The sequence below is a fragment of the Gracilinanus agilis genome, chromosome 1 (assembly GCF_016433145.1).
Source record: "Gracilinanus agilis isolate LMUSP501 chromosome 1, AgileGrace, whole genome shotgun sequence".
In the NCBI taxonomy this organism is placed as follows: Eukaryota; Metazoa; Chordata; class Mammalia; order Didelphimorphia; family Didelphidae; genus Gracilinanus; species Gracilinanus agilis.
This window is the reverse complement of record NC_058130.1, coordinates 547,547,360-547,574,717: the sequence shown is the minus strand read 5'-3', so window position 1 is coordinate 547,574,717 and position 27,358 is coordinate 547,547,360. Positions and strand designations below refer to the sequence as shown.

At 38.0% G+C, this 27,358-nt stretch overlaps 1 protein-coding gene across 1 annotated transcript in view; it reads right to left on the bottom strand.

The window, feature by feature from the left end:
• Positions 1-27,358, bottom strand: part of EMILIN2 (elastin microfibril interfacer 2) — a 107,563-nt gene that overhangs the window by 65,586 nt on the left and 14,619 nt on the right. Inside the window, exons 2-4 of the mRNA XM_044683055.1 lie at positions 8,366-8,639; positions 8,030-8,314; positions 7,607-7,729 (exon numbers count right to left, since the gene is read on the bottom strand). Coding sequence (XP_044538990.1) covers positions 7,607-7,729; positions 8,030-8,314; positions 8,366-8,639 — 682 coding nt within the window. The remainder of the gene's footprint in view (positions 1-7,606; positions 7,730-8,029; positions 8,315-8,365; positions 8,640-27,358) is intronic.

Below are 27,358 nucleotides of genomic sequence, written 5' to 3'. Positions count from 1 at the left end.
TATCAAAGTGATGTTCCTAAATAACAGATTTGACAATGTCACTCCATTGCTCCATTCAATAAACTCCAGTAAAGCCTTTCATAATTGGCCCCTTCCTCCCATTTCAGTCTTATGATACCCCACTGCCTTCTAAGATCCAGCAACTGGCTTTCTTGTTCATCTTCAAACAAGACAATCCATCTCCTGACTGTACGCTTTCACTGTCCCCCATGTCTGGAATTCACTCCCTTCTTGTTTTTATATCCTTGACTCCAGGGTCTCATCCAAGTCCCAGCTCAAATCCTATGTTTTACAAGAAACCTTTCCTGTTCCTCCTTAATGTTAGTATCTTCTCTCGGCTGATCGTTCTCAATTTATCCTATATATACACCTTGTTCGCACAGTTATTTGCCTGTTGCTTCCCTCATTAAACTGTGAGCTCCCAGAGAAGAGGAGCTATTTTTGTCTTTGTATCTTTAGGACTTAGCACAGTGCCGGGCACAGAGTAGATGCTTAATAAATGCTTGCTGATTTGGCTTGACTGGTAAGAAAAATCTGAACTAGGATGGGAGGAGAAACAGATGTCAACTATTACTATAAGTATATTTAAAAATTATAGAAACACTTTTCACAAAGCAATTAAAATTACCTTTATACAGAGTAAATATTCTATTAAAATGATTTTAACAGGCAGCTGAGGACACAAAATTACAAAACTCTTATTGAGTCACAGCCAGTAACTGCTTTCTAAGAGAATAACAGATCTTTAAAATAAACAGAGTTTTATGGAAACAGGGCAGATAAGACAGAGCTATTGCCCAGCGAATAACACAGAGAGCCAGGAAAAATCAGGTCTTCTCCTCCAACTGAGTGACAAAGGCCAGACTTTGAAGAAATCTAATGAGTGAAGATTACAGCTGTAGTCAGACCTTTGCTAGAGTTATACCTTTTTTTCAGCTACTTAATCTTTTTATTTCACCTCAGCCTGATAAGAGAAGTTCATGGAATAAACAGACAAGCTTGAAGACTAGCCAAATGGCCATGCTAATCATGGCATTAAAGTGCCAAAACAGCTTTTAAATGGAAATTGATCATTTGAGACAAGTTTGCAAAGAGCAAACTATCATTATCTACCAATCACCATTTCCACATCCTATATAGTACAGATATACTGTCAGCACTCAACAAGTGATAAATACTACTACTGATAAAGAAGGCTTTTACAGATAGGACGTCTTCTGCATTTCCTTTAGGCTCATTCACTAAACAGTTAATAATCAAATTGATGTAATGAACTCAAACAATAATATTTTTTCAGCATCAGAATTTCTTTTCCAAACATTTTGCAGTGAACCGAGTTTATATAAATAAGTTATTAACTAATCTTAAATGTTAATAATGCTATTTATCTTTATGTTTGTCTAAATTTGATTTTAAAATTACATCTTCTTCCATTTATGAAATTTGCTGCTGAATTCTAAATACTTATGGATTGTATTTGCTCTACAGAGATATACATTTGCAAGATGATATGGGGTGGTAGAAAATGTGCTTCTCCCCAAATACCCAAGTCCCTTTGGGCAATTTAGGCACAGAATTTAGCTGGTTTAAAATCATTCTAATTAAAAACTCAAACTAAAGCAAACTGCTTTTAAAATCCTAAGTGGTGATAGTGGCATTTTATTTTGATGGGGAGGGATGAGGAAAGGGGTGTTGTTGCTATTATTAACAACTGGGAAAACTTTTGCACTATAAATGACTAAAGTACCATCATTCATAGGAATATTGTGCCATTGGCCCAATGGCATTAGGTATCGGGTATGAGTTGCCCTAGTAATGGGGATAGATTTGTTCTGAGTTCTTTGCCCAATCTCCTCGTGACCAGTGGCACACATTTCCACAACAGCTGGCAATGGTTATGTATGAGTCCTCTGGTAGCCCTGGAACACAGTAACGCTATTATAATGCTCATATGCGATGGTGACCTTCAACCTTGGCCTTGTGAACTTGCTTCTTCTTTCCTCCTCCTGACTTTTCAATTTCTGTTAATGAATCCCTCACCCAAGCCCAGTTACTTGAAACCTTAAAAGGTCATTGCTTTTGATCTTCCCTATCCTTTGTCCCCACATTCAGTCTGCTCCTGGTCAGTTCCATCTCTGTGTTTTTCTCTCCAATCCATAAGTCTCTTACTGTTCCCCACCCCCAGATCAGGCTCTCAATACCTCTAGATTGCAACCACCTCTTAACCACCCTCCCCACTCCCCTCCCAATCTTTCCTATACCCCATTGCCAGAATAATCTTGCTCATAAACATCTCTGATCACAACCCTGACTCCTTACTGACTGCAAAAAGAAACCCAAACTGCTTGGGCTGGCAGTCCAGGTTTTCCATGCTCTGGTTCCAATCCACCTTTCCAACTTTCACAGTTCAGCCAAACTGGACCACTGGCTGTGCCTCAAATACATCATTTACACTCCATTCTCAAATGGAGAATGAAATGCATTCATTTCTCAAAACGGAGCCTACTAAAATCCTAGTGATAAATCTAGTTGAAATCTAAGTGATGGGGGCAGTTAGGGGGCCTGGTGGATACCAAGAGGTCCTGGGTTTAAATTTGAATTCAGGCATTTCCTGACTGTGTGATCCTGGGCAAGTCACTTACCACCCCACTGCCCCACCCCCCAATTGTCAAGTCCTTACCTGTTAGCTCTTTGGCCTTAGAACCAATACACAGTATTGATTCTAAGACAGAAGGTAAGGGTTTTTAAGTTAAAAAAAAAAAAGGCATAGTTTAAAATGTCTATGTTCATTTGTAAGCAAATGACCTAATGGTGCTATTTTAACAAGAAAACACTAAAACCTTCATTTTGGTTCCCAAAATTTGGTGAGGCAGTTTGACTTTTCTGATTGATTTGGCTGGTTGTCTTCATCTCAATAAGGATGTCCACACTTCCCTACCTAACCTTCTTATTAAAGATTAAAGCTGTATTATTTCAAATGCATTCCTTTTAACATTCATCACTGAATGATTGTCAAACAATGGAGATAAAATATGATTGACAAGTGAATGAGACAGAATACAACTAGTCAGTGAAGTACAAGGCAGAACCACAAAACTAAATTGCATTAGAAGGCAAGGCAAGAGAGTTCTGAGATCTTTTGTTGTTGTCCTTCCAGTTCAATCATATCCAATTCTTTGTGACCTCGTTTGGGGCTTTCTTGGCAAAGATACAATTGTGGTTTACCATTTCCTTCTCTAGTGGAGTAAGGCAAACAGAAGTTAAGTCAATTGCCCAGGGTCGCATAGCTAGTAAGCATCTGAATCCAAATCTGAACTCAGGACTTCCTGATTCCAGGTCTGTCATTCTATCCACTATGTCACCCGGATGACTCCTCTGGGGAGATCAACATCATGTCAATTTGAAGCATTAGGCATCAGAGAATTACAAAAGAATGGTGTATCAAAACTGAAAGTAATCTTAGAGAGCTCCTCAGGCAAGTGACTTGCCCAAGGTCTCAAAATAAGTGGCAGAGTGTTGCATTTCAGATATTCCACCCTCAGGATAGTATTCCAGCACCCCAGACTGCCTCTCTACAGTCTTTGTCTCTCTCCAACAGAGATGCTTTCAAGGGTCAGTTTGTTTAATTTAGTTAAGTCAGATTTTTAGAATATGGTGTTAGCAGAGGGAGGGACATTCTCTAAAATGATTCCTTACCACTGATCACTTTTACTTTTGTCCAGTCTTACCTAAGGGGTGAAGTAGATAGAATGCTGGGCCTAGAATCAGGAAGACTCATTTTCTCTGAGTTCAAATCTGGTCTCACATACTTCCTAGCTGTGGGACCCTGGGCAAGTCACTGAACCCCATTTGCCTCCATTTCTCATCTGCAAAATGAGCAAGAAAAGAAAAAGGCACGATACTCCAGTATCTTTGCTAAGAAAACCCCAGTGTCACAAAAAGTTGGACACAACTGAAAAGACTGAACAACAACAAAAAGAATCTCAAAGTTACAAGACCTCAAAAGCTACCTAATGCAATCTAGTGCAGATACTTAATAAATGCCTGTTCTATTCTCTATCTGAAGCAACTCCCATCTAAATATCCCTCAGAAGTGGCCATCTAGCTTCAGTCAAAGTCTCTGCTGACAAGGAAACACCACCTGTTCTAGAAGCTCATTCTGTGTTTGGGCAGCATTCTTATCAATTGCTCAGAAATTCTACTGATCAGAAAAAATTCCTCCCTTTAGCTTCCACTCCCCTGGGCCAAGTTCTACTCTAGATTATGAATACATCCAATAATCTTGTTTTTCTATGATAACATGCCAAATAGCTTATGACACAAATCCATGCTAAATCTTCCCAGTTCTTTCAACTTATTTATGTTTGGTAAGGTTCTTCAACATACTAGTCCCTCTCCTAAAAACACAGCCAGAAAGAGAAATCTTTACCACCAAAGTCCTTGGCCCTATCAACATCTGAAATTAATATGCTAGGGGGCAGCTGGGTAGCTCAGTGGATTGAGAGCCAGGCCTAGAGACAGGAGGTCCTAGGTTCAAATCTGACCTCAAACACTTCCTAGCTATGTGACCCTGGGCAAGTCACTTAACCTCCATTGCCTCATCCTTACCACTCTTCTGCCTTGGAGCCAATACACAGTATTGACTCCAAGACGGAAGGTAAGGGTTAAAGAAAGAAAGGAAGAAAGAAAGAAAGAAAGAAAGAAAGGAAAAAGAGAGAGAGAAAGAAATATGCTTTCATGAATGAAGATAGCATAAAAGAACTTTGCTTTTCCACTGCACCTAAGGACCTCAGCTCTTCCATCTGAATTGGAGGTAAAATCTCCTCTATGTGTTGTTTCTTGCTATTAGAATGTTAGTTTCTTTAACGCACTAACAGGCTTGTTTTCTTCTTTTTATTCCCAGTACCACTAGCATAGTGTTTTGTCTATCCTAAGAGCTTAATAAATGATTTTTTCATTTATTTATTGCCTAGCTTGTCAAGGTCTATTCTAAAATATGGCACCCAGAATGGTGCACAATATTTCAGAGGTGGCTCAACCAGAGAAGAGTATAATGGGACTATAACATTTCTCTCCTCCTAGACACTATACTTGCACTAATGCAGCCTAAAAATAGAACAATTTCTATTCGGCTCATAATAAGTGTTCAGTCTACTAAAACTCCTGGGTCTTTTTCAAATGAACTAGCTAAGTGTTCCCCATCTTCTAGGTGAGCAGTTGATTTAGTCCATCTTTAAAATTCTATGACCTGTGACTTATTATTTGGATAAAAAGAATCTTTTGGTAACTTCAGGCAAGAATGGTAAAAAAAAAAAGGACACTGACCTTGGAATCAAGAAATCTGGGTTTTAATATCAACTCTCATCCCACTGTATCCCACTCACATTCTATACCCCTCTTACTTACTTAATAGTCTAATTTTTATTATGCTTGCTATTTGTATATATACCATATCTCTTCGGAGTCCTAAGCTTCTTGAGGGTGGGAGTATTCATTTTTGTATCTTTCTTAGAATCTAGCACATTGCTTGCACACAGCAGACACATAAATAGCTGATTACCCTTTATTTAGCTTAAAATTTACATTCATTTGCTTTAAATAAAATACATACTAATTGTAACAACTCATTTGATATGATCAATGAGGGCTTTGGAGACATGTGCTACAGGCATCCAAAATACTATAATGGAAAAATCTTTTACAGGTTGTTTTTGGTAATTAGAATTTTTTTAACTACTTTCAGTCATATAGTTGTATTGATGTTCATTATAAATACACAAGAAAACTCTAAATATTTCTGTATGATCATATATCAATCAAATCTGTCAGTGAGTAAGGAATTACATAAGTCTATGTATGTTTCTATATTTATTAGGGCAGAGTAGGATTTTATTGCAAGATTTTCTGCCTAATAGGATTCTCCTTTAAAATATGAGATATGAAAATAAATTTCTATTTAATCCTTTAATAATAGTCAATTCAGTGGTGGGTCCTATAATCACCCAGTCATATCACCAAGTTTGACCTTGGGCAATTACGTTCTAAGTTTTTATCTTAAGGTTTTGTTTTGCTGAAGAAGTATTATGATATAGTTCAGAGTACTGGACTTGGAAGTCAGGAAAACTTGAGTTTGGATCTGTCCTCAGACATTTAGTGGCTGTGTGACCCTAATGAGGTCACACAACCTTTTTAAGCAGGGTAAGGGGGGGGAGAGGGGGAAACTTGGAGTCTCCAGTTAAATAGAAGGACTAAATAACCCCTAAGATATCTTACCACTCTAATAAATCTATGATCCTGTAAGTAGAAAAACTATCCCAACTATGGCAACACTCACTCAGAAGCATATTCTCTTTGCCTAGAATTCTATGTTATGAAAATTATACTTTCAAAGTAATTATTACAAGAAAACAAACTGCATCTGTAACAAGGCATATATAGCCACTGCTATCATTTATTCATATCTGCTCTTATTTTATATCTGATTATAATAACTGCAAAAACTATATTGACTAAGAAAAAAAGAACTCATGTTCATAATTTCCAAAATGTTTTACATACATCATCTCTTTTGAATCTGATGACAACTTTGGAAGAGTATTACTATCATTTCCATTAGAGATGAGATCACTAAGGTTCCAAGGAGTTAGATGACTAGTTCTTACAGCTATTTCCACTTTTGATAAATAATGGCTGTGTCACTCCAGGCAACTTCTCGGTGCCATGGGGCAACTTTTTAAAACTACAAAGTTGCAGAAAAGATGATTTACACATTGGTATAGGGAGTTTCTTTGGCAAGGAATGCCCTATATCAATGAAAAAACAGGTCCAGTCCCAATCTCTCAAATAGTTAGTGACAGAGTAAGGACTTGAATCCAGTGGAAGCTTTTTCTACTACATCTGTTGGTTCTAACAGAACGTAAGAGTATGTATATATGATACATTTAAAAACTGGTGCTTTTTCTCTACTGAAAGGAACTGAAATCTTCACAAGACAAAGCTAGTTAATTCTCTTATTTTTAAATGCCATCACGGACAACAATTTGCACTCACTTATAAAAATACCTAATTGTAAAAAGAGAAAAAATATAAAATTTAAACAATGAGTTTTTTAGGTAGAATTTGAAATTGTAATAAATGCCATATCAATGCAATGAGGTAGAAGTTCTTCTCTAGAATAAAATATTACTATAAACCTCCGATTTTGATCTGTACTATACAATCCAGGAGTACTATATAACAATTTCCCCAAGATTTTAACAATATCTATTTTGGAAACTTGTGCTCTTGCCCCACAGTCCACAATATGGATCTAATTAGCTTCAGCTGCCTTATGTTAGTAATAAAAAAGGGAAAGCTTTGTTCATCATCTAACATGGTCCAGTAATCATAGGCTCAAAAATCATACATATCCTTCAATTCCCTTACAAAGAAATAAACTTTTAAAATACCTCCACACCGTGCGCAACCCTGCTAAGAGCCGTAACTTCCCGACTCTTGGGTTTTCATTAGATCTGGAAGTGATTTATTGATGGAATGGAGACCCAGCGCGCCCCCTACTCCTCCCCACTCGCCCCCGCCCAGTTCACTCGGCCTCACAAGTACTTACACCGGCGTGGACGGACAGGGAATCTGGTTCCAGGCACATTTGTACTGAGCCTGAATAAAACTCTCAGTTCCCTCCAGCACAGAGCAGCTCACATTCTTGTTCACTATGTAGGCGCACCAGTTCCTGGGGCGGGATAGAGAGAGAAGAATTAACTGTAAAATTAGCGAACAATGAGAAAAATAAAGCAAAGGATGAACCGATAGGTATACAGTGCCTTTATGGCTGAGGGCACGTGTGGAGGGGATTCCATCTCTCTCTTTTAAACAAAAATTAAATAAGTATATGAAAGAACAAGAATGAACTCCAAGGTGAGCTGCTCCAGCGTCTATTTGCCTTGGAGCCGTTTCCAAGAGCCCCCCCCCCCCCCCCGAGGCAGGAGACGCTCCCCCTCCTCCATTCCAGCACCCCATGGGCTGGGCAGACCCGGAGTTCAGCGTGTGGCCGGCCAGTTTTGCACGTCTCCAGGCCGCTGCTGTTCCGCCTGAGCTTCGGCTCCTCTGTCTGGCCAGCCAGTTTGCTGCTGGCCGGACAAGCTCCCCAAAATAGCCCCCAGCCCAGGCGATGCTCACTAGACTAGGCTTGGGGAGTCTACGTGTCACAGTGCAAGCGCTCCGGGGGCTTCTTGCTGTCCCTAGTGGGGCTGGGGCTTGGAGCGAGCTCTTGGGCGCTAAGGGCTGGGGGAGTGGCAGGCAGGCAAGGAGCCCGCGCCTCCAAGGAGATTCGCCTCGGTCAAAGGGTAAGGGGCTAGGAGGCACTTACTTGTTCCGGACGCCAGGCCGGCTGGTCTGCCGCAGATGCGGGGTGGCTTGGACGAACCAGTCCCCTCTGAGGGCCAGGAGCGCCAGCACCCACGCCCAGCCGCAGGACCACATTCCGCTGCGCCCGGGGCTCGGACGGCCCCGCTGCTCCAGCTGAGGCAGCTGGCGCAAAGCAAAGGAGCGCGCTCCGCCGTCCGGCCGGACCAAAGGTGCCCGCAGATGGGGCTCTGGGGTGGAGGGCAGGGGGCAACCACCCGGAGCTCGGGCCACCAGGTCTGCGAGGTGGAGGCAGCAGGCTCTGCTGCTTCGGCCCCTTTTCCAGCGCCCCCCGCCCTCCCGCTCCGCAGCCGGCCCCTCAGTCTACTTTCTCACACTTCTCCTTTTCCGGCTTTCCTCACCCTGCTCTTCTCCTCCTCGGGTCCCTCAATGACGCACAGGTCCCCCCGGTTGCCGCCCTCCTCTTTATTTCACTTCCCCCTCCGAAATGTGACTCTTCCCTCCACCCGGACTCCGTCTCTGTGTCTCCAGTCCCCTTCGCCTCTCTGCGGGGGGTTAGGGGCAAGAGGTTTGGGAGAAGGGTCTATATTACAATATTTCAAATTACTCATTCCTTTGGTCTCTTCCCAGAAGCACAGGAACTCCGCCTTCCACCTTCTAGACACACACACACCCCAGCCCCTCAGGAGCAGCAATCCGCAGTCTGAGAGTCTGTTCCCACAGGCATCCCTGGGTGCTGAGCTCTGGTGCTAAGTCCAGGGGCATCTTTATCAGTCCCTCGGGAAAGGCACTGATCTGGATTTCTTCATCTGGCAAGAGACATGCATTCACTCCCCTTTTCTTAAGTCCATTGATTCATCTCCACCACTTTTATGGGCAGAGGGGAGATAAGAGGAAAGCTAAGAAGATGATGTCTTTTCTTTTTCATCTTTACACAATACAGTTACACAAGTCTATAGTACTCGTTTTCAAATTTTCCAAATCAACATGCAAATCTCCATTGATTTTGATAATACTAGAATACACTTTTTTTTCCCCATTGAAAAGGGACAAAGCTACATCAATACTGTCTCATCTATGGTTGGGCCTTTTTGTCTTTATAACCTTCATAATTAATTTTTTGACTCTTTAACCAGAGATTTTCCTGAGGGCTTTTATGTCAACCAAAGAATTGACTAAAATAGGTTCTGGGCATAGAACCTTAGTATAGTATAGAATGGTGGTTAATTTTTGGAAGGTAAATTTTGGGAGGTAAATTGCCCCTAATATCATTTATCTAGAATTTTTTTTCTTGGTTTAGCAACCTATCTTCAGCATTCTACCAAGTCTAATAATTTCTTATTGAAATTCTTACAGCTTTAGACAAGTTAATAGGCTTTTGTTTGTACTTTGTTTTTCTTTCATTGTCTTTTGGCTTCCTGTCTGTCTTTTTAGCTTTTTCTTATCTTCACTACCTTTTCTTCAAAGGGAGATAACTATACCTAGGGACTCCTTCTTAGAAGTTCTAAACAAAGAAAAGAATTTTCAGAAAGTATTTTAAAGAGAAGTCATTAAAGAATAAACTCATTGTATCTAATGCAATGCTTGATATTGCCATGTTTTATATTTTAACAGCAACATAAGTTAACATGGCATTATTGGATGTAGCAATTTAGCCCCCAAAACAAAGCTAAATTGGAATATACACAAACTAAAGAAATTAGTCTAAGTCAAAAAGATACTCTGATGTTGACTGGCTTTTCCTTTTTTTTTTTTTTTTTTAATAACACCAGCGAAGGAAATTCCCCAACAAGGAACTTCCCCCAAGAGTTAAGCAGCAATTTCTACCATGTAAGGGTATATAATCTATCCACAGACTCTAAAAACATAATATCATGAAAATGATGTATGACTGATGTCATCTTAACTTTCAAAAAAAGACCATATGGGGGAAATAGTTTAAAAAAAAAAAACCTTAGTTGAAAGGTCCAGAAATCATTTTCTATTAGGTAACCCTGCCTATATATTTGTAGAGCCTTCAGCATACTTAAGTAGAGAAATTTAAAAAAAAAAAAAAAGATAATGGGAGAAAAGGAAAGGAAACATATCTTTCATGTCACAATACTAACTTACTACTTTTTCTTTAAAAGCAATCTTCAAATATATGATGGATTATTATTTCATGGAAATGAAAGTAAATTGAAGTAATCTAGCAAACATTGATTAAGCTCCTGCTATGTCCTCTATGCTAGAATCTCAAGGTACAGGTTGAGGATTACAGATAAATAATTGTAAGGAAGACCAGCTAGATTAAATCCCTCACCTTACAGATGAGGAAACTGAGGCCTAAAGTGAAGAAGTGATTTTTGCCATAGGCCACATAAGTAAAGTGGCCAAGCCATTTCAAAAATCCCTTTGATGACGAATAAGCTTTCTTTTCCAATTCACTTCAACATATATACAAATAATAAGAAGTAGAATATAAGAGCAATGATGTATCTAGACAATGTTTTCTCTTTTTTTAATCCTTACCTTCTGTTTTGGAATCAATACTAAGTATCTGTTCCAAGGCAGAAGAGTGATAAAGGCAATTAACTAGGCAATTCTAACCCAGGTCACAGCTAAGAAGTGTTTGAAGTCAAATTTGAACCCAAGACCTCCTGTCTCCGGGCCTGGCTCTATCCAATGAACCACTGAACTACCTAGCTGCCCTGAAGACAGACCATTTTCATCTAAGGAAAGGAGTTGATATTTGAGCTAACCTTGAAGGAAGATAGCCTTATATCAGCAGGTAAATGAATGGAATCAGATTTCTTACAGAAATTAATAGGACCTGACCAGTGGTCTGGGACCCAAATTTTTATACAAGTTACCATAAAATTGTTTAAATAACTATAAATTAGTATTCTAAAGACCCCAAGGGCACAAAATGGAAAGAGAAAGACTTGAGTTCAAGTTCTACTTCAGACCCTCACTGTGTGACAAAAGTAACTCACTTAAGTGCTCAGCCTCAGTTTTCTAATCTGTAAAATGGGTATAATTAAAGCTTTTGTCTCTTAAGTTGTATCCATCTAACCAAATTTCCTTTCTTGACAGTATTATTAGGCCAGCAGATAAGGAAAATGTGGAAGATATAGTAAAATTAGATTTTTGCAAGCCATTTGACACTTTCTCATACTTTGGATGGATAAATGTTAACTGTAGGATCATACAGTTAGATGCATATAGTACTATTTAGTTGAATGAAGATAACGCAAGGGTTTTGATCAGTGGAATAAGGCGTGTAGCATGGTTTTGTCTGGCTCTTCTCTGTTCAATGTTTTTAGTTGTAGCTTAGATGAAGATATAGATAATATGTTTGTCAATGTGTAGGTAAAACAAGATGTGAAAGGATATGGATTTTTACATATATGTACAGATGATTGATTGATTGATTGACATTCAGAATCCATGAAGTGTTCAGCAGACTGGAATAATGGGCTTAATTAAACAAAATGAAACTGAATAGGGATGCATACAAAGCACTATACTTGGTTAAAAAAAAAAACCATCGTAAAAATACAGTATATGAGAGATGTGACCAGGTCACATGAAAGAGAGTTTTCGTTGTCTACAAACACAAAATGAGTCACTCGGTATAATGTAGCTGCCAAAGAAAGCTAATATGATGGACTAACAGAGGCAAAACTTCAGCTCAAGGGAGGTAATGGTCCCACTGTACTCCCTCTGAACCATTGTGACCACATCTAGAGTATTATATTCAGTTCTGGGCACCACATTTTAAGAAGGACATCAACAAGCTGGAGTTCATCCAGAAGAATAGATGAGGGCACTTGAAACCATGTCATATGAGGATAGGTTGAAGAAACTGGGGATGTTTGTTTAGCAAACGTGGCCCATGATCACTATTTCTACTATTTAAAGAACCATTATATGGAAGAAGAATTATATTTACTTTGAGTTTCTGACTTCAGGGGTCAGAACAAGAGCCAACAGGTAGAAATGATAAAAATTCAAATTTTAGCTCAATGCAAGGAAGAATATCTTAACCACAGCTGTCCAAAAATAGATGACAGCTTGAGTGGTGAGTTTCTTTCTTTCTTTTTAAACTTTTACCTTAGGGGGCAGCTAGGTGGTTCAGTGGATTGAAAGCCAGGCTTAGAGATGAAAGGTCCTGGGTTCAAATCAGGCCTCAGATGCTTCCTAGCTGTGTGACCCTGGGCAAGTCACTTAACACCTATTGCTTAGCTCTTTCCACTTTTCTGCTTTAGAACCAGATGAAATGTGACAATTAAAAAAATATTTTTTTCAACTCCTACTTTTTGTCTTGGAATCAATACTAAGTATCAGTTCCAAGGCAGAAAGTGGTAAAATTGGGGTTAAGAGTCTTGCCTGAACAGCTAGGAAATATCCAAGGCTAGATTTGAACCCAGCACCTCTCAACTCCAGGCCTGGTCCTCTATCTGCTGTGCTACCCAGCTGCCCCTTCCAGTGAATAGATTTAGAGTTGGAAGACCCTGAGAGGTCATCTAATCAACAAGCATTTATTAAGCACATCCCACACTTGTGCTTTTTATTTTATAAAAAGAATGAAACAATTCCTGCTCTTAGTAGGCTTGCATTCTGGTATAATTCCTTGTTTTACTGAGACCCAGAAAAGTTAAGAGATTTGCTTCTAGTCAATGAGGTCAAAGGTGGCAAAGTTGGGATATGAACTCTGACTAGAAATCCCCTTCTCATTCTACTGCCACAATAAGTTCAAGCAGAAGCTGGATGAATGCTCTAGATATGAAGCTGGACCAGATGATCTCTAAGGGCCCTTCTAGTTCAAAGGGCTAATCTCCAAGGGTAAACAATGTTTTTCTTAACCCTTACCTTCTGTTTTAGGATTGGTACTAAGTATCAGTTCCAAGGCAGAAGAGAGGTAAGGGCTAGGCAACTGGGATTAAGTGCCTTGTCCAGTTACACAGCTAAGAAGTGCCTAAGGTCACAGTTGAACCCAGGACCTCCTGTCTCCAGGTCTGGCTCTCTATCTAGGGACCGTACCTAGCTGCCCCCAAGAGTAGACTACTTCCTACAACTCCTTATCCATTCACTTTATTACCATGATAAAAGAGGAATCATGAAATGTTAATCAATGCTTAATAAACGATTTTTGTTCTTTCTTTGAATCCCTGGCACTTAGCCTAATACCTGACATAGCTTTAGGGAATAGAAATCAAGCCCATGTTTATGCTTAATGAACAAATAAACTTGATGGTCTTTTGAGGACCTCATTTAACTTATCCCTGAGGACTTCATGGTCAAACTAACATGAGAGGATCAGAGTTAGCAGAGGGAAATATTATGAACAGTTTTGTCCTGAGACTTGTGAATTCACGATGATGGGAAAGTCCCAGGGTCAAAAGCTGCTCTGTGATCGGCAACGGCAACTTAACTCTAACTTTACTGTCTTAAAGAATGGCTGCTGTCACTGAGAATAATATCAGAGGATCGTAGATTTAGAATTGAAAGAGGCCTTAGAGGTCATCAAGTTATGAGGTCCAAACCCTCATTTTATAGATACAGAAACTGAGCCCTAGTCAAGTGAAGTGAGTTGCCCAGGGTCAAATAACTAGGAAATGAGGCAGTAGTAGGCAGCTAGATAGCTCAGTGGATAGAGTTCTAAGCTTAGAGTCAGGAAGGCATGTGTTTAAATCCAGCTTCACACACTAGCTAGATGGCCCTGTGACACTTTACCTCTATCTGCCTCAGTTTCCTGAGCTGAAAAATAGGGATCATAAAAGTATATACCTCAGGGTGCTGTTGAAGGATCAAATGAGATAACATTTATAAAATGTTTACACCTACTTGGCACTTATTGCTTATTCCCTACCAAATCTTATTGACTCTGAGATCAGCCCCTTCTAAACAGGCACCATGTTGCCTGGCTTCTGATTGCTAATTTTTTAGGGAAAATTTACTCTTCCTCCACAGCCATTTGTGACACACTTCATTGCAAAATCGTCTCTCACCACAATGACCAGATTTGCATGTCTCAGCATCTCTTAAATGAAGTTACACAGAACAAACTGCTTGCTTTGTCCATGTTGGTCTTCAAATGTCATTCCTGACCTCCTTTTCTCACTTTTCAAAAATCCTCCCTAGCAATTTCTGAGCATGCTTTTGTTGTGGGAGAAACACACCCAAGTCTGGTGCAGGGTCTCGCCCCAAAAATGGAAGACTCAATCATTCCAGAAGCATGAAAGAATTTTATTTGAAGAAGAGATTTTTAAGATAATATACAGCCTAGGCTGGAGAAATGGCCACAGGGCTGGTAGAGTAGCCTAAGGTTTTTATATTTATTAAAGGTCACTCCCATTCCAGGGAGATCTCTACCTTTTCCCAGACTAGCTCACCCCCTGGATGTTCTTGGGGTGTGACATTTCATAGGTGAACTTAGGGACACCAAAAAGTGAATAAGGGGCAGGGTTTGGGGTGCGGTTCTGCTGGACTGCCAGAGGCCTTAGTGCACACATCCCAAGTTCCCCGCATTGTCCCACTTGCCAGCATTTGTCAATGTAGGAGACATTTTTACTACCTTCTGGAATTTTTGCCTTCATAAAAGATGGGAACAGAGGGAAGATATTGTACAGTAGACAACCATTTTAGGGCATTAATAATGCTTAACAGTTCAGAACTAAGGTAAATATAGAACAATATGAACATTTAATAATACAGAACAACACAAAGCTGATACACAGAACAATACAGTTAATTGATTAATATTACAGATTCTTCAATTTATGCTTGACTAATGTTGAAACTACAGATTTTGTAATTTATTCTTAACTTGTGCTAACTACTAAGAAATAAATAATTTCGGAACACATCCATCACTTTTAGGTTTCATTCTTTTTGTTTTGTTCTCAAAAAAAGTAGACGGTTCTTATCAGTGTTTCTATACGTCCAAACTAACGGGCTTGCCTATTCAGTAAGTTTATGAAAAATAGTAGGGTATGCTTTATTGTATACAGCAACAACCCCCCCCCCAAAAAAAAAACAAACCAAAAAATAAACAACTCAGGGTATGGAGACTGAGTTCAAATAGCAACTCAAACACTGATTCCCAGTGTGATCCTGGGCGAGCCATTTAACCCCTGTCAACCTCTATTTTCCAGTTAGGAAAATGGAGATAATCAGAGCATCAGTATATGGAGATATATATATATATATAATATATATATATATACACACACTGTCATTGTGAGGCTCAAATGAGATCATGCATTCAAGACATAATACAAACCTCAAAGTAATATATAGATATGAGCCCTTATTACTTAGTGAGGAAAAAAGAAAGTTCAGAAGACTTTTCCTAGTGTTAATACTAAGCATGACCAAAAACAACCAGGACTACTTGGTTAGGTTAAGTTAATATATACATCTTTTCTTTAATAATAAATCAAAATTGGTGAGTAAAAGAAACCTATGAATGTACAATCTCTTTTGTTTCATTTTTATTTGCTCACTTTTCTTCCTTTCTTATATTCCGGCTTTTCTATCCGAATCATTTTACTCATCAATGGAAGTTTAAATAAGATTTATTTTTAAAAACTTAGAAAAATATTTCTAATACCTCATATACTAAGAAAATGAAATTTTCTCAATTGTCACCAGCTGATATTCATCACTCTTTCAAAAATTCCTTTGATAGAGTACTGTAGTCAGAAATCATTGAGTGTTGAAAAGATGAATGCCATGCCTTATCCTCCAAGTAGTGCTGGAATTCCATAGTGCTAGTGCTTTAAGATAAAACAAAACAAAGAAATTCTCATTGAGATGTGAAATACATTGGCAAGGTACCATCAATACTTCTATATTCAATTCTTCCATTTTAATTCTATGTCGAAAATATTTTGATAAGAATAGTCTAAATTTCGAAGAATTGATAGAAGCCTGACAGGTTGTAATATTAAAAGGCATTGGTCATAGACAAAATCTGTTTTGATCTTTTTAATGCTTAGGTGCTTTCTAGCATTTATTAACCAACAGATATACCTTGATGTAGCTATACTGAAATCCTTTGAGCTGAAGAAATGCAATGTTGTTGTAAAGTAAATAAAGCTAGTAGCTTTTCCATCTCTCTAGTTCCTTGAAGTAACATGAGTTTGGTGCAGGGCAATGAGATGTGGATCTTTAAAACCTCGTAATGTAACCAGAGAATTTGAAAATCCATTCATTCGGGGAATTTAAGAGTGTAAAATGTAAAACAGTCCTCTGAAAACCATCCTGTGAAAAACAAGGTACTAAGAAATAATACAAATGTCTCTTTCTATTTATAGTTTAATACTTGAAGTTTAGATGCTTAGATTTATAATTTCATGGATTTTCCCTCTACCAAGTCACTTGTGGTCAACCTAGTGTGTTCACTCTTGGTGAACTTAGACATATGTCAGTCCTTGAACAGTCTACAGACTACACAGTCTATAACTAGACCTAAATTCAAAGCCTTCCCAGCACGGTGAGATGACACTAATTCCCATCTGAGTATTTTCACTGGCTGATGTCCCCCCATGTCTGGAAAGTTCTCCCTCCTCACCTCTATCTCTGGCTTCCATGGTTTCCTTCAAATCCCACCTAAAATATCACCTTCTACAAGAAGCCCTTCCTAGACCTCCTTAATTTTAATGCCTTCCCTAATGAGTCTACCTCCAATTTATCTTGTATACATTTTATTTGTACACAGCCTTAGAGAATTCAATTCCATTCAACAAACATTTATTACGTATCTATTCTAAGCTAGGCACTGTGCTAGACAGTGAGGATACAAAGATAAAAAGAAAGACAGTATCTACCATCAAGGAACTTCCATTCTATCAAGGTGCTATAACATGCACACATACAAAATAAATACAAGATAATTTGAAGTCAGGAGGATACACTAACAATGGCGGCAGCAGGAAGGAAGGGAATTGAGGGATGCTTCAGAGGAGGTAGGTAGTGTCTCAGTTAAGTCTTGAAGGAAGAAAAGGATTCTGAGATCCAAAGGTGAGGAAGAAGTGCATTCCAGGCAAAGGGCACTTCCTCTGCAAAGGCATAGACATGGAAGATAGAACGATAATTGTTTCAGCAATAACTAGTGGTCTGGTTTATCAGAACATAGAGAGTTTGAAGAGGAATAATGTGAAATGAGGTTGGCACAAGATGGTGAAGCCAAACTACAAAGGGCCTGAAAAAATGCAAAAGGGAAACACTGAAGCTTTTTGAGCAGGGGACTAACATGTTCACATCTATAGATTAGGAAGGTTATTTTGGCAATTGTGTATAGGAAGTCTGACAGGCAGATTAGTTAGGGAGTGTTTCCAATTATCTATAAAGGGTAGGATAAGGTCCCTAAACTATAGTAATGAAGCTGTGAGTAGAGAGAAGGAAATAGATGAAAGAGAAGCCAGGGTCACCCCCATGGCATTGTCAAGCATCAGAAGAGGACTTTGGTAGAGATCTCATTATTATTCCAACAAATGTCTTTATTATTCTGGCTTACTATCTATTGACATATACATATATACATATATATGTATGGATGTATGTATTCCCCCCCCCAACCTAAAGGCTAAAAGAAATATCAGGCAGGTGCTCTTTGTGGTAGTTAAAAATTGGAAAATGAGGGGATGCCCTTTGATTGGGGAATGGCTGAACAAATTGTGATATCTGTTGGTGATAGAATACTATTGTGCTTAAAGGAATAATGAACTGGAGGAATTCCATGTGAACTGGAATGATCTCCAGGAATTGATGCAGAGTGAAAGGAGCAAAACCAAGAGAACCTTATACACAGAGACGGATACACTGTGGCACAATCGAATATAACAGATTTCTCTACTAGTAGCAATGCAATGACCCAGGACAACTCTGAGGGACTTATGAGAAAGAACGCTACCCACATTCAGAGAAAGAACTGTGGGAACAGAAACACAAAAGAAAAACATTTGCTTGGTCACAGGGTTCATTGGGTATATGATTAGGGATGTAAACTCTAAACAATCCCCCTAGTGCAAATATTAATAATATGGAAATAGGTCTTGATCAATGATACATGTAAAACCCAATTACTTGTTGGTTATAGGAGGGGGAGGGAGGAGGGGAGAGAAAGAACATGAATCATGTAACTATGGGAAAATATTCTTAATTAATTAAAGTTAAAAAAAAAAAAAAGAAATATCAGGCAGGCCAACACAGATGCCTCATAAATGCTGTCACTTTAACCTTTGATTTATCTGCAGGAAGTAAATGGTAAATGCAAATTTGAAGAATGTTTTTAACTTTACAAAGCTAAAAAAAATCTGTTCTTTTATTTGATCCTCTCAGTGACACTATAAGCGTGGTCACAGTAATACTTCAAAGGATCTGTGGTTGCCTTGATGTGAATATTCCCTTTAGTGATGCATGTTGTTGTTCTTTTCACTTGTGTCCAATTCTTTATGACCCCATTTGGGGTTTTCTTGGCAAAGATCCTGGAGTGGTTTGCCATTTCCTTTGCCAGATCATTTGACAGATGAGGAAACTGAGGCAAACAGAGTTAAGTGACTTGCTCAGCTAGTGAGTATCAGAGGCTAGATTTGAACTCAGAGTGTGTTCTTGACTCCAGGCCCAATATTCTATTCACTGCCACCTTGCTGTCCTAGTGACACATATCACAACCTATCTTTGCTTATCCAACCCATACCCCTATCTATGTCACAAACCATTAAACAAATTGTTACCATATTATCCTTGTGTTTATTTGTTACACATTACAGATAAGAAAAGAAGCCAAGAGAAGTTTACCATTTTGTTGAAATGTCAGCCCAGCATCAACATGAGGGTTCAGACTAAAAAATAAGCTTCCTAACAGTTGAATGTTCTTCCCACCATACCAAAGGAGAAAATGCAAGCTCGGCTTTCAATACAGAATACGATTGCCAACATTTTGTCAAAAAGGGTGTGCAGATTTTGTGGTATCCATTTACCAGTAAATAAACATTAAGTGCTTACTCTATGCCAGGCAATGTGCAAAGTGCTGGGGATTCAAATACTAAAATGACAGACCCTTACTTACACACCTCACCCACAACAAAGACAGGGGAAGATAATACAAAAGTGACTTGCCAACTCAATTGAGGTCAACAGAGTGACATGGCTACTAAGAAAGTCATAGTCTGGAATTTCTGACCAAAGACTGCTTAAAAGGAGGAAGCCCAGGAGGTAGCTGGGTAGCTCAGTGGATTGAGAGTCAGGCCTAGAGACAGGAGGTCCTAGGTTCAAATCAAGCCTCAGACACTTCCCAGCTGGGTGATCCTGGGCAAGTCACTTGACCCCCATTGCCCACCCTTATCACTCTTCCACCTAGGAGCCGATACACAGAAGTTAAGGGTTTAAAAAAAATTTTTTTAATTTAAAAAAAGGAGGGAGCCCAGCTAGATCCCATTGACCTTGTCCAGCAAACCCCTGAAATTCTATCCAGACCAAATAATGAACAAGAAATCCAATAAGAAACTATAGTAAATGACTACTCCCATACCAAGATTTTTTTTAAACCCTTTCCTTCCATCTTTGAATCAATATCGTGTATTGGTTCCAAGGCAGAAGAGTGGTAAGGGCTAGGCAATGGGGGTTAAGTGACTTGCCCAGGGTCACACAGCTAGGAAGTGCCTGAGGTCATATTTGAACCCAGGACCTCCCATCTCTGGGGCCTGGCTCTCAATCCACTGACCCACCTAGCTGCCCCCTCCATACCAAGATTACACAAAATATTCTGAGTCGCCACTGAAGAAACTGAAAGCCTAGTGCTTTGAAATTTAAAGCAGAGTCAAAAGATATGATCAAGGCAATTTTCAGATGAAGAAATCAAATCTACTTATAGTTCTATAAAAAATGCTCCAAATAATTATTGTTCAGAGAAAGGCACGTTAAAACAACTCTGACATATCATCTCACACGTAGCAAATTGGCTAATATGATAGTAAAGGAAAATGATAAATGTTGGAAGGGAAATCAGGAAACTGCAACACTAATGTACTGTTGGTGGAGCTGTGAATTGACTCAGCCATTCTGGCAAGCAATTTGGAACTATGTCCAAGGGGCTATAAAACTGTGTATACCCTTTGACTCAGTAATGTCATGACTAGGTCTGCATCCCATAGAGATTTTTTTTGATGACATATATGTACAAAAATGGTTATAGCAGTTAGCTTTATGGTGGCAAGGGATTAGAAACTGAGGGATGCCCATCAATTGGGCAATGGCATGGTATATGATCATTATGGAATACTATTGTGCTATAAGGATGATTTCAGAAAAACCAGGAAAGACCTCCATGAACCGGTGAAGAGTGATCTGAGCAGAACCAAAAGAACATTTTACACAACAACAGCAATAATGTATGATGAGCAACTGTGAATAACTTAACTATTCTCAGCAGTACAGTAATCCAAGACAAGCCCAAATGCTATCTACCTCCAGAGAAAGAACTGATAGAGTCTGGTTGCAGATAGAAGCAGACCATTATTCACTTTATTTTCTTCATGGTTTTTTAAAAAATGTGTCTTCTTCCACAACATGACAAATATGGAGATGTGTTTTATATGGTAACACGTGTATAACCAATAGCAAATTGCCTAATGTCTCAAGGAGAGGAAAGGGAAGGAGGGAGAGAATGTTGAATTCAAAATGCCAGGAATTGTTTTTATGTGAGATTTGGGGAAAAAATTTAAAATGACTATAATTATGCAAAGAAAAAAGAATTAAAGAAAAAGAAATCTAAAGCTAGGACAACCTAATCCAGGAGGAGGAGATTAGTACAGGAATTCAGGTGACCCAGTAGAAGATGGAACCAGCCCAACTATTCTACCCAAAAGTGCATCATAAGGCAGAGCCCAGCCCTGATTCAAAACCAGAGTTCAGGAACTAAAACTAGAAAGAGGAGTAATAAAAAGACATTGACCAGTATAAAAAAAAATATTATTGATCTAGTAATCTCCAAAAATCCAGCCTTCTTAGAAAGTGAAGGAAATTCTATAACCACAACAAGCAGATTCAAAACGGAAAAAGGTATTTTTCAAAAGGACTTACATGAATATCTAAATGAAATAAGAGAAAAATGAATTAAAAACTCTATAGGAAAAATAGAATAAATATCTTAGAGGATAAAGTATGATACCTTACTCAAGTAATAGGTTCCCTGACAACTAGATCAAACAGAAATCACTGATTCTATGAGATAGTAAGACATCAGAACACAATCAAGTGATTTGTGAAGGAGAAATAATTTAAAGCCCTGCATACTATATTTTAAGAAAGCATAAATCAAAACTGCCCAGATCTATGAAAACCAGAGGGCGAAGATAAAAATAATCCACCAATCAGTTTCTTAAGGAAATCGCAAAAGGAAAAAGTCCAGAAATATCAATCAAAATTTGAGGCTTCCTTATTAAAATAAAAAACACTCTCTACAGCCAGAAGTAGTTTAAGTACCAAGTCAGGATCTCAGGAGACCTGGAAAATTTTGCCTTTCAAAATTGAAAGAATAAAATTACAAAATACTCTTTACACAATTGAAGACACATCTAAATAATTGAAGAAATAAATTACTCATGGATAGAATGAGCCAATATAATGAAAATAAAAATAATATTAAATTAACTTACTTATTCAGTGCCATACTAATCAAATTACCACAGGATGGTGATTACCTTATAGAGCTAGAAAAAAACAATAGGAAAATTTTTCTGGAGGATACATCTCAAGGAAATACCAAAAAAAGTGGGAAGGGGGCCAGATCTCAAAATAAAACACAAAGTTATAATTATCAAAATGATTTGGTACTGGGGGCAGCTGGGTAGCTCAGTGGAGTGAGAGTCAGGCCTAGAGACAGGAGGTCCTAGGTTCAAACCCAGCCTCAGCCACTTCCCAGCTGTGTGACCCTGGGCAAGTCACTTGACCCCCATTGCCCACCCTTACCAATCTTCCACCTATGAGACAATACACCGAAGTACAAGGGTTTAAAAAAAAATGATTTGGTACTGTTTAAGAAATTGAAAAGTAGATCAGTGGGACGTTTTAGTATACAATATATGAAAGTAGTAGCCTAATACTTGATAAACCTAAAGATTCTCGAAATTGAGGTAAGAACTCACTATCTGAAAAAACCTAACAGGAAAACTGGTAAGTATTCAGTCAAAAACTAGGTACAAACCAACATCTCACACCATATATGAAGACAAGCACCAAAAGGTACATGAATTAGATATAGAGGCCAATATGGTAAACAAATTAGAAGAGGGAAAAAAGAAATGACCTGTCATCAAAGGTGGAGAGTTCATGACCAAACAAGGGATAGAGAGGAGCACAGAAAGTAAAATGAGCAATTCTGAATATATCAAATTAAAGTCTATGCACAAACAAAACCAATGCAGCTAAAATTAGAATAGAATAGAATCAAATTAGGATCAAATAGAATCAAATTAGAATAATAAAAGAGGGTAAAGTCTTTGCATCAGTTTTTAGAAAAATCTCATTTTGAAGTCACAAGGGGAACTGATCATATTTCTAAAAATAGAAGACATTCTTTAACTGATAGATGTTCAAAACACACAAACACGCAATTTTCAAAAATAAAAAAAGAAATCCAAGCTATGAAAAGCAATATGAAGAAAATGACCCTAGTTACCAATAATTATATTCATAGCAAATTAAAATAACTCAAGTTCCGCCTCATATCTTTTAGATTGGCAAAGTTGGAAAAAAGGGAAATTGCTTAAAGGACTGTGAGAAAACAGGTATATTGATACACCATTAATGTAATTGTTAATTGGTCTAGCCATTCTTGAAAGCAATCTGAAACTATGCCCCAAAGTTATGTCCTTTAACCCAGTAATTTCATTACTAATTTTATACCTCAAAAATATTGGAGAAAAGGGATTTGTATATATTCAACAATATTTATAGCAGCTCTTTTTGTGGTGGTAAAGAATTGAAAGTGAGGGGGAGACCATTAAATGAGGAATGGCTGGATAGCATATGAATGTATGATCATATTTTATATGAATGTGATATAATACTATTATGCTATAATAAATTATTAAAGGGATAGTTTCAGAAAAACCTGGGAAGACTTGTCTGAGTTGATGCAGAGTGAAATGAACAGAACCAAAAGAACAATTTATACAATAACAATAGTATAAATACATACTATAAATGAGGGGAAATCTTAAAATATAATATTCTAAAAGGCAAAGGATATAAGTCTACAACCGAGAATAACTTACTCTAAAAAACTAAATGTAATATTACTGAGGGAAATTCATTTTTAAGGAAAATAAAACTTTTTAACATATTATAATATAAAATAATAGTAATTTAATAATAACTTGGCTCAAAAGGCCATTGACATAGGACTCTCCTCATTGGTCAGATCAATTATGCAGTATACCATGCCTATGGAAGGTACAGAATTTGTGAGAGCTGGTGAGATGAGAGATCCTGGTCTTTGGGCTTCCAGTTTGAAGAGAGAAGTATGTCATTCGAGATTCTTCAGGTCCCTGAAGGACAAGTCTCTGGGAAGAAGGCAACCTAAGAGGAGCTGGCAACTTCAACCATGTCCTTACCTCAGCTTGCTACACTAAAGACTTTGAGGAAATTCTCCATGTGTGAGATCTAAGGCTGTCTCTCTTATCAGAGCTGTTATTTCACTCCTAAGAGGAGAGCTCATTCACTCTGTGTTGTCTGTTATAAAGTATAATTTCCCTGATTTCTATTTTGCTATTAACTTGAATAAATGAGTTTATTTACTATTTGTGTTGTGTGTTCATTATGAAACTGGCATCTAGTGGGAAGACAGTCAAGCTTGTATTCATAGCTTGAAGTGCTCTCATCATTAAGGGGTAGTGATTAGGAATGCAACTTGAACCTAAAATTTTTTCCCCTTGACTAACAATATTTAAGGGAGTAGATAAAGATAATTCTCACCCTATATCCTTCCTTTCTATTAGGAGAACAAAGTAGCCAACCTCTGCCTCCAACATCTTGCTTCCCTTCCCAGAAGGAATCAGTCTCCTTTGGAGAAAGAAGGGTAGGGGGAAAAGATACTAGAGACGACTATTCTTGCCTTATTCTTACTATTCTTGCCTCATTCTTACTATTCTTGCCTCCCTGTGAACCACACCAGATCCTTCTGGACACATATAGCCTACCTGGGCAGAACACAGCTCAGAGCTGAGTAGAAACTCTGAATATCTAAACACAAGAAGCAAAAAAAATTACAGAAAGAAAGTAGTTTTTCACACAATCATAAGAAGCAATATTATAATGTAGTGATAACATTCTAATGGGGAGAAGAAACAAGTGTTCCTTCAAAATTTTAATTATTTCAAATTACTACTTGAGAGTTCAATGGGAAAAGAAGGTCCTGAGGATTGGTCATTCTCTAAATTTGCAAGATAAGAAAGGGAAGGAAGGACAAAAGGAAGAATACACTACTGTAGAAATAAGGATCTGCTAGTAGGCAATAAAAAAGTGGTGCAATGGATAAAGTACAGGTTCTGGAGTCAGGAAGACCTGAGTTCAAATTTGACCTCAGACACTTACTAGCTATATTACCCTGGGCAAATCACTTTACCTTATTTGCCTCAGTTTCCTCATCTGTAAAATGAGCTAGAAAAGAAAATGGCAAATGACTCCAGTATCTTTGTTAAGAAAACCCGATCACAAAGAGTCCTGCCTAAAAAATGACTAAATAACAAGAAAAAAGGACGTGGAATTTGCTATTTCTAATACCTAGGGTGATTGGGAAAAGCAAATAAATATGGAGGAAGCAATAGAAGGAATGGCAATTAGATAAACATTCTTATCTGAACTGGACAAAGAAGGGTTGAAAACACACTGGCACATTTAATTTGGTATAAGTATATCCAATTTCAATAGGAAAACAAAGAAAAATATGGGAAAACAAGGTGATTAAGAGGAGAGAATAGTTATAAGTGAAACAAACTTCCTGATTTTGAAGAGGAAATTAAAAAACAAAAAGGAAAAAAGTATAACCTAAGAGGGTTCTCATCAATGAGAAATAGCAGAACAAATTATGGTATATGAACGTAATGAAATGTTATTGCATGGTTAGGAAATGATAAAGATCATTTCAGAGAATGCTAGTTATTGCAAACTAATGCAGAATAAAGTAAGCAGAAGTGGAACAATTTATGCAAGGATAACAATTCTGTAAAGGAAAAAAATTATATAAGATTTAAAAACTCCGATGCCTCCAGAGAATCTAAGGTGAAGCATGTCACCCAACTCATGACAGAGAGCTGAGACCTAACTTTTTAAGAGATTCACTTTGGGATAGGGCCCATCTTGTGAATTCATTTTGCTTGCCTGTGCATATTTGTTTCCTGGATTCTACACACCTTCCCCCCCCACCCACCCATTTTAAATTGGGGCAGGAGATCGAGGAAGAAAGAGGCAGAGTGGGTTAGCAACAGTGATTCAGAAAAAAAATAGAGAAATTTTCTTACTGTACAGCAAGTACAGAAGGAAACTCAGAAAAATCACAGACAAGCCAGAGTTTGGAAGTAATACATAGCTTTATATATGCATGTATATATTCAAAGTAAGCAGTATGAAATGGAGATTCATGATTTAATATACAATTCTCTTTTGTGTTCTTCTATGTATATGGAAATGCTTATTTCTTGGTATTTACATTCTTAACTTAAAAAATTAATTTTTAAAAAAGTTAATACCTTAGTCAAGAATAAATGATAGCCCCATTGTATTCTGCCTTTATAAAAACCAAATCTAGAATGCTTTGTTCAGCTTTGGGTACCACAAATTTTTTAAACTCTTACTTGCTGTCCTAGTAGCAACTCTAAGACAGAAGGGTAAGGGCTAGGCCAATCAGGTTAAATTACTTGCCCAAGGTCACACAGCTAGGAAATATCAAAGGCCAGATTTGAATCCAAGTCCTCCCAACTTCAGACATGGCACTCTGTCCACTGTTCCACCTAGCTGCCCAGCGCTGCATTTAGAAAAGACAGTGACAAAATGAAAAGGACCCAGAAGAGAGTAACCTGGATCTTGTATGGTCTGGAGTTGCTTCCACTTTAGGACTAGTAGAAATAAGTAGGGATATTTAGCCTGGAGAAGAAAAGACTTGTGGGTAAAGGTAGAGAGGGGCAGTGGCTTTCTTCAAGTATTTTAGGGTTGTTATAAAGAAGGATAAAAAGTGTCTGCTTAGCTTACAAAGACAGAACTGGAAGAAAGGGTGAAAAATAGGCAGATTTCTACTTGAAAACAAGGAAAATTTTCCTAAGAGTTAGAAATCAACCAAAGTGAAACAGGCAGCCTTGGGAGGTAATGGATTCTTCCTCCTTCGAACAAAGGCTGAATGATTGGTTTTTGAGAGTGTGGTAGTGAGAATTCTGGTTCAGGTATGGAATAGGTTAGATAGATTTTGAGATTCCTTACAAATTTTAATTGTGTGAGCCTTATTTTTTAGCTCATAAGAAAGTGTTTTCGAGTACATTTAATAAGGTTTGGAATTCTGAAGGAAATTTCATTGCTTTGTATAAATTAGCACAGATACAGGAATTAGTCCTATAATAATTTTCCCTTCCCTGCCAGAAATAAAATTGTTTATTGATGCCATTTCCCCTTAATTTTTTGTTTATCTATTATTAGTTGCTATTTCCTACAACTAACTGGACTGCCATGCAGCAAACTAACTAATATCAATTGTTTATATATATAATGTGATTTTAAAAATTCCTAATAGGAAGCATCTATGAAGGGGGGTGGAGCTGCTGGGGCTAGCTTTTTAAACTTCTTTATTATACTATAATAATTGTCCAACAGAAAAATCTTCATATATGTAAACCATATCAAGCTAAATTTTATTTCATCTTCATCACTAAGGACAAATTTTTCAAAATATCACAAATCTAAAAGGATGACTGAAATTCAACACAATCCCAATGCAAACTCAGTTCTCTAATAGAAACAT